The sequence below is a fragment of the Brachyhypopomus gauderio genome, chromosome 3 (assembly GCF_052324685.1).
Source record: "Brachyhypopomus gauderio isolate BG-103 chromosome 3, BGAUD_0.2, whole genome shotgun sequence".
In the NCBI taxonomy this organism is placed as follows: Eukaryota; Metazoa; Chordata; class Actinopteri; order Gymnotiformes; family Hypopomidae; genus Brachyhypopomus; species Brachyhypopomus gauderio.
This window is the reverse complement of record NC_135213.1, coordinates 33,948,090-33,958,324: the sequence shown is the minus strand read 5'-3', so window position 1 is coordinate 33,958,324 and position 10,235 is coordinate 33,948,090. Positions and strand designations below refer to the sequence as shown.

Here is a 10,235-nt window from a genome sequence, read left to right as displayed (position 1 = left end):
AAGCAACCCCAGTGTGAGAGGGCATATGCAGAGGATGTGGGGATGTTTTGAAACCCAACATCTAGACCAACTCTGGACAACACGGCCGTACACGAGGGGGACCAAGAAAGACCAGAAGAACACAAGAGGAGCCGAACATCAACTAATGGTGGACAAAACTGTGACAGACCAACCTGTGCCATGTACATATGGATCCTGTATAACCATCACAATTCCAAGATGCTTCATCAAGAACTCAGTGGGGCTATAAAAGAACCTTCAGAGCTTCAATTACCATCGATTGTGGGATTTACCAAGGAGATGCCCTGCTTCTGTCCTGCTGCTTGTCCTGCACAGGCCTGAAACCCCTCACTGACATCACCAAGAGTGCTCGGATTAGCCCCTAAACCCTAACAACAGGGTGCAAGCAGGAAGACCGTACATGGAACACCATAAACAAATGGCTGAAATGTATAGAAACATCTGTCTAAGGTGTGGGCTGCAAGTTCCAAGGTCAAGTGGTGTACGACCTTGAAGGTGGCACAGAATCACCAAGCCAAGATCCAGTATGATCTCCACATACAGACTGATGCAGTGGCAATGTGTGAACCACCATAGAACAAACACGAAAATCCGGAGAAATGACAAGGGCTTAGAGAAGACCTAGCACAGATATGGAAGATGAAGGCAACAGTGGTTTCCACAGTAATCCAAGCACTAGGGACTATGAGCCCCAAACAGAAGAATGACTCCAGTAGATCTCAGGAACAAAATCAGGAGATCTCAGCCCCAAAGACTGCAGTCATGCTACTACGATGAACAGCCTAGATGCTATGAGGGACCTTCAATCTCCAAGAGCGTCAGTAGAAGATGTGAGCTTGAAGGACAAACACTGGGAGCAGGATGAGTGGGGAATTTATTATAAACCTATACAAACACACGCAAAACGTGACAAATCCTTCACTCTGACGGTCTGAACGTTTTCAACACAATCAGTAAGCGCTTGTGTCCGTGATGTACAGTTGAATTATCTTCAACAGTGAAGCTTCAGGAAGAATGGGTCAATTGTTGAATACAAATGGATATATTATTTTAGTTTGTTATTTTAGTGGCTGTCAATTCACAAGCAGTACGTCTAAAAAAAAATCAATATAACAGGATCAATAAAGAATTCATATTGAGAGTGTAAGAATCAAACACATTCAAAAATGTAGAACTGAAGTTTAATGTCAACTAATTTATTAAAAACAACTTTTCAGCCTGGAGTGTGTGTGAGTGAGTGAGTGAGTGAGTGAGTGAGTGAGTGAGTGAGTGTGTGCGCGTGTGAGTGTGTGTGTGTGTGTGTGTGTTCTTACCCAGTGTCCAGCTGTGCGATACAGAGTGGTGTAATTCTCCTCCTACCGTCTGCTGTTCTGGTCTCCACCTGCTTCTTCAAAAGATTCTGTTAAGAGATCACGTGAGTTACAATGACGTCTCAAGACTAGAGATTATTAAATACATTATTCCCAACAGGAAAATAAGTACAAACTGAAGTGTAATTACAAAACAACGTTATTAGAAGTTGAACATTGTGTAGTGGAGTGATGATGCAGGGGTTGGGGTGACCCACGCCACCGTCATCACCTTCCGGATATCTTCCAGAGATTCTCCGTTGACCACATTGGCAAGTTTGGGTGTGTGGTTGTCAGGGCTGGTTGTCTGGGCAACAATGGCGCTGTGAGCCGCCTGTCGCTCCTGCTGGTACTTCAGCATCTCCGGGTTTTCGATGACGGTTGTGGAGAGCTGAGTCTCCATGGTGACGGCCAGGCTCTTTCCATAGATGTTCTGGTGAATGGCGTTCTATGGGGGTATGTTGAAGGACACGTTCACTCAAGAGCTCTTTAGGTCATGTTCAAGAACAGCGTTAAAACTCTTAGCATCCAATTATTGTTATGAATCGTGATTATTGTCATGCAGTACCTTCTCCTCCTCGTTCAGGGGGTCTCCCAGCTCATCTTGAGAAAAGTCCAAAAAGGCCACAGTACCGTCCATGGAGCATATCAGCAGACCCAGGCCGTTCAGAGTCCTACAGGACAAGAAGGCCACCTCAGACTTCCCAAAACAACATTCCCAAATCTGCGGCCAAACATTGTGTTTCTCAAAGCAATCGATCGCTGTGCTCATGGATGCACTGGCCATTTACTATTTCTGCATGTTTATTTAAACAGGGTATATAGAGATTCTTAAGTTGAATTTAATACATTTTTAATACCTACAAAATATTTTTTAATACCAGCATGACTTAAAGCGGTGACTGAAGTGGCCTCTCGGTTGTTGCTAACCACTGGCCTAAGCCAGTCTTTAAATAGGCATGAAAATGGGGGTTATGACAGGTGACAGCACGGGGATACAGCGATTACCATTACGCAAGGGCATAGGAGTGGGTTTGACATGGGGGGAACGACACATATTTGCTATCAAATCAAAGCCCATCCTATCCTCTAAAATATTAATATAAACTGATTAACTACCTTACCTACAGTGGAATCACTGTATGTATAGTGACATAGAACATTTGTGGAATTACGGTAAATTGCAAATAAATAAATAAACAAACAAAATATAACATTTTCTGTACTTATGTTTATTATTAGATAAGTCCAAATTAAAGGATTAAAGGATAGTTTATAAAGGACACTTTATAAACTAAACAAGATACTCAATAATACATGATACTGTTGTCCACAAACTTTAAATAAATTGTGCATACAATGTATGGATTATATTCAGATATAACCAAAAAACTTCTCTCTGCCTCAGAGGATGAAACATGGACTACTAAAAGCAACCTGACCAGAGCTTCCACTTGCCCAAATAATCCATGTACCTCTGAAGGCAAAGCACAAATGATCTCTGCAGCTTCTGCACTGTTACTGTATCTTTGTACCAGTACTCTCCTAATAAGGTGATGCATAATATTTAAAATAATATAACAGGATTGATTATTATTATTATTATTATTATTATTATTATGTCTTAACTCTGTTGTATACTTATACTATTTCCACCCTTTTTTTAACTCAGGAGTGTTGTCCTGTGGTTTGATTTTTTCTTTGGTGGCATGCTGAAATGAAATGACAAAACATTTATGTTAAGGTTTCCTGACTAGAGAAAGTTATGTAGAGAGTAATGTAACTTTACGTTTGAGAGAGCTTTCTGACAAGCGTTAATATAAACGTTAGCTAACCCAAACCCTCCTAGTCTATTACCATAACAGCACATTACAATAAAGCTATTTTATTGACATATATATGGCCATATGGTTGGCTCTTCATTGCTCTTATCACTGACCTCGCGTTTAACGCTGGCGCAAACTACCCACCGCTGCAGCGAGGCGAGAGCTCAGGGGTCAGTGACGCTATGAGTGTGGGATATTTCTGAACATCTCAACACAAGCCTTAAGAAAGCGAAAGACCCAGAGAGCACCTGACAAGTTTCTAACAACAAACACAGCGCGTGAATCACGAACGCTGCCAAAACGCGCTTTTAGAAAAAGGGTTTTTAAACAGTTTCCGCTTTTTCTTTGGTTTAATTTTTGGGTGGGACAAATCTACCTGTTTCTGATATTGGGTGGCCAACTGTGCCATTGAAATAGCTGATTTCGGGAAGTGCTCTGTTTGCTTATTAAGTCAATATGATAATTAAAATATATAAAAATAGATGTAAATCTCCAGAACCACCCCGCACCACAAAAAAGTCCTCGGATCTAAACGATTCGCGTAGGTCACCCTTTTCAACTTCAAAACGGCGAATTTCGCCGAAAGGTGAAAAATTTTTATGCCTGTTTAAATCTTGGGTCGTCAAGCCAGACGTCGGTAAACTTGCAATTTCCCAGTGTTTCGCTAAACAGGTTTGGCGGCAAATACCTCGTCAGATGAAGTTTAATATTTTTTAATGGCCTTAATTTTGGCCAACTAAATTTACTACCTTTTAATACTTTTTACAACCCCGCGGACACCCTGTTTAAATGAATAGTTGTAATGCAGTGAAGACTGCTGAACACAACCATCCAGTGTTAACCCTAACCCCAATTTTTTTTTTCCATCTTAATAAATTGATTAAATTTGATGTACTATTTGTATACTTATGTCAATCCCTGTATCACATGCTCGGCTACATTGAAAATGAGGGTAACCCTCAATGTACCTTCGAGTCAAAATAAAGGTTGAATGAATGAACTCAATGCATTAGGATACATAGAGCTCTGTATTTGATCAGGTAGTCTTGGTTAACCCTAACATTAACCCTAAACACACAGGTATTAGCACAAATACAACTTTTACTCAATAACATAGACAGGTAACATAGCCAATATATGGCAAAAAAGACATTTCTTACCATGTAATATCCATGATGGACTTATCAAAGAGATCATGGATGACCACTAGAGGGCGCTTTAATGAGGTGAGCTAAAAATTAAGCACAGCATTAAAACAAATTCTACAATTTCAGCTTCAGTATAGCAAGTTACTGAGAGTATGTAAATGTTAAAAGTTGCTTGAGTGTGTTAAGTAATCCAAACTAGTTCTGAGTATGTTAGACAAGTAATCTTTACTAAGCCTTTTCTGCTGCAGTAAAAAGCATAAACATGTCTCATGATAACATGTGAGACGAGGGTACGGGGGGCATGTCAGACACAGCGTGAGCCGGACAGGGGGCGTGTCAGACACAGCGTGAGCGGGACAGGGGGCATGTCTTACCCAGACAGAGAGTGAGTGGGACAGGGGGCGTGTCTTACCCAGACACAGAGTGAGCGGGACAGGGGGCGTGTCTTACCCAGACACAGAGTGTGCGGGACAGGGGGCGTGTCTTACCCAGACACAGAGTGTGCGGGACAGGGGGCGTGTCTTACCCAGACAGAGTGTGAGTGTGACAGGGGGCGTGTCTTACCCAGACAGAGTGTGAGCGTGACAGGGGGCGTGTCTTACCCAGACAGAGTGTGAGCGTGACAGGGGGCGTGTCTTACCCAGACAGAGTGTGAGCGGGACAGGGGGCGTGTCTTACCCAGACAGAGAGTGAGCGGTCTTTACTGCCCACTGCACAGCAGCAGTAGGGGCAGCTGGGTTTGGGGGCGTTTCCATTCCTGTGCTTCTTCTTGAAGATCTTTGGATTGAATTTCTACACAGAAGAAAAGACTCCAGTGTAACTCTGTGTGTAACTCATACTGAACGATCAACTACCTGGAGTTAAAAAACAAAAATACATCTCTCTGTAAATACATCTCTAAAACGCTACATACCACTACAGTGACCGCCTTGCGATGCCCAACAAAGTCCATGTTGGTCTTCCAGCCATCACGCTCGATGATCTGAGCTGTGGGGCCCGAGTTGTTCATGGCGTGAGCAGACACAACGTACTGACCGTCAGGAGACCAACTCAGTCGCAGCACATGGGTGGTACCACCACACTGTATACACCAGCACAGTGGGGAAAGAGGGAAAAAGAAACAGATGGAGGGAGAGAGGGTGAGAGATGGAGAGTGAGATGGAGGAAGGAAGAGAGAGAGATTGAGAGAGAGAGAGAGAGAGAGAGAAAGCATGAGTGCACAACAGCATAATTTTTATCACGTTTCAGACAGTAGTGGGTTAGGGTTAACCCTAGACAGTAGTGGGTTAGGGTTAACCCTAGACAGTAGTGGGTACCCTGACCCTAAACAGTAGTGGGTACCATGACCCTAGACAGTAGTGGGTTAGGGTTAACCCTAGACAGTAGTGGGTACCCTGACCCTAAACAGTAGTGGGTACCATGACCCTAAACAGTAGTGGGTACCATGACCCTAGACAGTAGTGGGTACCCTGACCCTAGACAGTAGTGGGTACCCTGACCCTAGACAGTAGTGGGTACCCTGACCCTAGACACTAATGGCACATTTCCACTAGGGCCTGCTTGGTGCGGTACGGTTTGATATGGATCGATTCGCAACGGAGCGGTACGGTCGCGTTGTATTTCCATTACAATGGTGGACCACCACAATGTGGGTGGAGTCGCTGTTGGCGCGCGGGTTGTAGTGTCGTGACATCATTTGTATGCGTCCACAACACCGTACAACAATGGACGAGATGGCGATAGCGGAGGAGTCGCTCTCCTGTGACGCATCCTGTGACGCATCCTGTGACGACACTCCCTGGCCAATCAGTGTCATGCTGTTCCTCCACGTCACAGAAGTGGTCCGCTTTGGAACGGTTAGAACCTCGAGCGAGTAGGTATGAAAAAAGTACCTGAAGGTATCGGCAAACTTGTACCTGGTACTAATGGAAACGCTCACAAACCGTCGCGAATCGAACCATACCGCGCCAAGCAGGCCCGTGTGGAAATGCGCCATAATGCTTTGTAAATGCATTTAGTAAGATTAGCTTTGCTAAACGTATTTGATTTAGAAGTGCTGGGGAGAAGACCACCATAGAGGTGTTGGTGTTAGTGTGTTAAGGTTCAATTGAAAGCAAGCTTACTCAAATGGGAAATGTACTTTAGACAGACAACCTGAGGCAAACCATCTAAAAATTTGTTGTTATTATGAGGTATATTGTCATGTCACAGAGCCTCTAAAATCCAGTGGAATGGGACAGTGCTCACCTCATTGAAAGGTTTGGTAATGTTGGTCTCTAGCTGCCAGTCCATGGTCCTCCACACCTTCAGACTGTGGTCATCAGCTTGTGACGCGATGTATTTGCCCACAGGGTCCCACGTGAGGCCCTTGACCAGTCCTGTGTGACCTTTCAGAGTGGTCACAATCTCTACGGTAGACAACACACACGCAGTCATGCATATGCAATAAACTAATGTTCCCTGGCAAGAACCAAAACACTTTGGTTTATGTAGTTCTTGTGGCACAACTCCAAACCCAGGTGAGCTTACCTGGGAATTTCCGAGCATTCCAAATAACAATGGTGTTGTCCACGCTACAGGAGGCCAGCCACACGTCATGGGGAGACCACGCTACATCCATCACATCTATATATAGAATGTCACACACACAAACACACAATAGAAAGTCATTCACCAATCTAAGTCATTAAATTCAAACATCTGTCTCCTAAAGCATACATGCACAAAATCATGATGTGCGAAAACATACAGAACACAGCTGCACTGTATTTTAAAAGTTAAACCAAAGTTCAAAATAAACAAAAACCTGAGCAAAAATAATCAACAACATGTATCAACGTGAGAGCAAACAGCCACTCCCTCTCACCTCCTGTGTGGTTTCTCAGAATGGTCACACATCTCCACTGCTCCACGTTAGCAAGCTTGCTGCTTGAACCAAACACTGTGCTTGGACCTATGAAACTGTCAGAACAATTCAGTGTGTGCATGTGTACATGGGAAAGGTTCAGTGTGTGTGTGTGTGTGTACGTGGGAAAGGTTCAGTGTGCATGGGAGACACTCACGCTGCTTTTTTCCACACCATGACAAGTTTATCATCCCCGCCTGAGGCCAGATATAGGCCATTATTGGACCAGCGCACGCAGTTCACACAGGCTGAAATACACATTGACCTTACAAACGTTCACTTAACACTCCACCCTTATACATACACACACATGCATGCACAGACATTTTACAACAATCACAATTTCTATAGCACAGCATACACAAAATCACATTTCCCTATACCCAAGTGATTGTCCATCTGGCAAAGCATTTTGGGAATGTTCTCATTCTTCTCATCATCTTCACGTAGAACTGGTGCCATGTTCCAGATGACAACTTTCCCCGAGTCCTCCCCTGGTAGGCATTACACACACACACACACACACACACACACACACACACACACACACACACACACACACACACACACACACACACACACACACACACACACACACACAGAACAGGGTTGAGGCCATGCTAATATTACAACCCCATGGTAAACACTGTATATATAATAAACAGCATAGAGACATTCAAAATCTGATTGTCAGTCTTTATCCACCACCTTTGATAGGCTGCTTTGAATATGCATGCACTTTATTATTTATTATATGTACCAGTATAGTAACGTATTAAGATACTGAGACTTTGGGACTAGTTATCTTAGGTTAGGAACAGGGATAGAATTTACATTTGTCTATCTGTTAGAAAACACAATTCATAGGAAGATTATTTTTCACTTGTAAGAAATTAAAATCCTGTGAATAAAAGTACTTGATCTTTTTTCATACCTTGACCACCTGTGGCAAACTTTGTTCCATCTGGATGAATATCAACCGAAAATATTGGTTTTCCTAAGTGAAAAGATTAGATGCATTAAACAAACATCAGAGAATGCAGACGCCACAAATCTGAAACAAATTAGAAAGAAGAAAGCAACTTATTTTAGCTTAATTTATACAAGATTTGTTTTTATTTTTGTTTTGTTCAAATGTTTCAGATTTTTTAAACCAGCTATAATACGCTATAATACCCATAACCCTTAGCCCTTAACCCTAACCACCCTAAATACCCTAACCACCCAAACCAAAATACCCTAACCCCTAACACTCAGGTAACCAAAGGTCAGCTGAAGATAGTAATTCGATACTGTTACATTAGTTAGAACAATACTTACTTTTGTGAAAAAATAACTCACAAAAATATATAATACGATATATTCGAGCCTGTTAAGTAGTTAACTGTCATAGGTTGTTTACAGGTTGTTCATCAACCTGCTAGAAATCGCACGGTCCTTCACGACAGCTAAGGACAACAAACACTGACTTAATTAAAACCAACGCAGCAGCCCACACCATTAACTATCCCCCAACACTATTAACTATCCCCCAACACTATTAACTATCCCCCAACACTATTAACTATCCTCATATGGGCCATTGATGATAGTCTTTGGGGCAGTCATGGCCTGGTGGTAGGGAACTGGTCTTGTGACCGGAGGGTTGTGGGTTCGATTCCCAGACCTGAAGCCATGACTGAGGTGCCCTTGAGCAAGGCACCTAACCCCAACTGCTCCCCGGGCGCCGGGCTAGGGCTGCCCACCACTCTGGGCACGTGTGCACCACAGCCCCCTAGTAATCACCAGTGTGTGTGTGTGTGTGTGTTCTAACTGCACAGATGGATTAAAAGCGGAGGACAAATTTCGATTGCGGTGTAAAAATAACAATTGACAAAATACGGCACATTTACATTTTTTTTACATTTTATCCCCCAACACTATTAAATATTAGCCAACACTTTTAAATATCACCCAACACTTTTAAAGTAATGCAGCCATGAAGGATCATCCAGCTACTGAGAACACGTTACAACTCCACACATAACGCGTCTAACCAACACACACACACACACACACACACACACACACACACACACACACACACACACACACACACACACACACACACACACACACACACACACACACACACACACACACACACACACACACACACACACACACACACACACACTCCGGGGCGGGAGCTGAACTTGCCATTGTGAGTGACCCAGCTGGGCTTCAACAGCTTCATCTCACGGCCTTTAAAATGTTCGTGCAACCGCCCGCAAACTCCCTCGGTCACTGCGAGGCAAGTCCTTGACGATGGTGCTCTTTTCCTCCGTGTTATTCCCGTCTGAGCTGCACTAGCTGGCGTTTAGTCCATCTTTGTGTCTCGCTCGCATCACTCTTCTAGAAGAAAGCCGCAACAGCGTCCAAAGTAATGCCGGAAGTGTCCGTCGCCTCTTAGTTACCCCGGAAACGCACTCCTAGCAAAGATGCGTTCCGCCAAGACACAAAGCAACAGACACCAGGCGCTACGAGCTAAGACAAATTAACCAAATCAGATAGTCGTTAGACATGCCCCCATGACCCTCTGGGTCCATTTTTTGTGTAATATGAAACCATAAAATACCACTATGGTAACATTGGTAACACTTTGGTAATAGTTGGGACACATTGCTAATATCCGATCCGAATATATACCGTGTTAAATATAACTTTACATCCTTGTCCAGGTATGTAGAGTATGCAGGCCGCACAGCCAAACACAATGCAGTAAATCCAGACTGAGCTGAGGAATTCAAGGTCCGTCGGTCACTATTAACTTCTCGCTCTTTTAGCGGATGGCACCGCATGCCTGAAATTCCTTTTCGGAGACCAGAAAGACAACAGCTAAAACGATGAGAGGGCAGGTGGTTAAAGTGTCTTAAACTCCGAGAACAAGTACTATGAAGAGATCAGATCTGGTAGATCACCTGTCGAACATCCCATAGCGGATTTG

The 10,235-nt window shown here is 43.5% G+C and overlaps 1 protein-coding gene across 1 annotated transcript in view; it reads right to left on the bottom strand.

The window, feature by feature from the left end:
• Positions 1-9,747, bottom strand: part of hira (histone cell cycle regulator a) — a 19,663-nt gene extending 9,916 nt beyond the window's left edge. The window contains exons 1-13 of the mRNA XM_076997837.1: positions 9,449-9,747; positions 8,184-8,246; positions 7,633-7,743; positions 7,407-7,497; positions 7,211-7,305; positions 6,874-6,969; positions 6,592-6,752; positions 5,258-5,425; positions 5,023-5,136; positions 4,357-4,427; positions 1,939-2,044; positions 1,603-1,818; positions 1,335-1,420 (exon numbers count right to left, since the gene is read on the bottom strand). Of these exons, the coding sequence (XP_076853952.1) occupies positions 1,335-1,420; positions 1,603-1,818; positions 1,939-2,044; positions 4,357-4,427; positions 5,023-5,136; positions 5,258-5,425; positions 6,592-6,752; positions 6,874-6,969; positions 7,211-7,305; positions 7,407-7,497; positions 7,633-7,743; positions 8,184-8,246; positions 9,449-9,485 (1,415 nt within the window). The 5' untranslated portion in view covers positions 9,486-9,747. The remainder of the gene's footprint in view (positions 1-1,334; positions 1,421-1,602; positions 1,819-1,938; positions 2,045-4,356; positions 4,428-5,022; positions 5,137-5,257; positions 5,426-6,591; positions 6,753-6,873; positions 6,970-7,210; positions 7,306-7,406; positions 7,498-7,632; positions 7,744-8,183; positions 8,247-9,448) is intronic.
• Positions 9,748-10,235: the final 488 nt, after the last annotated feature.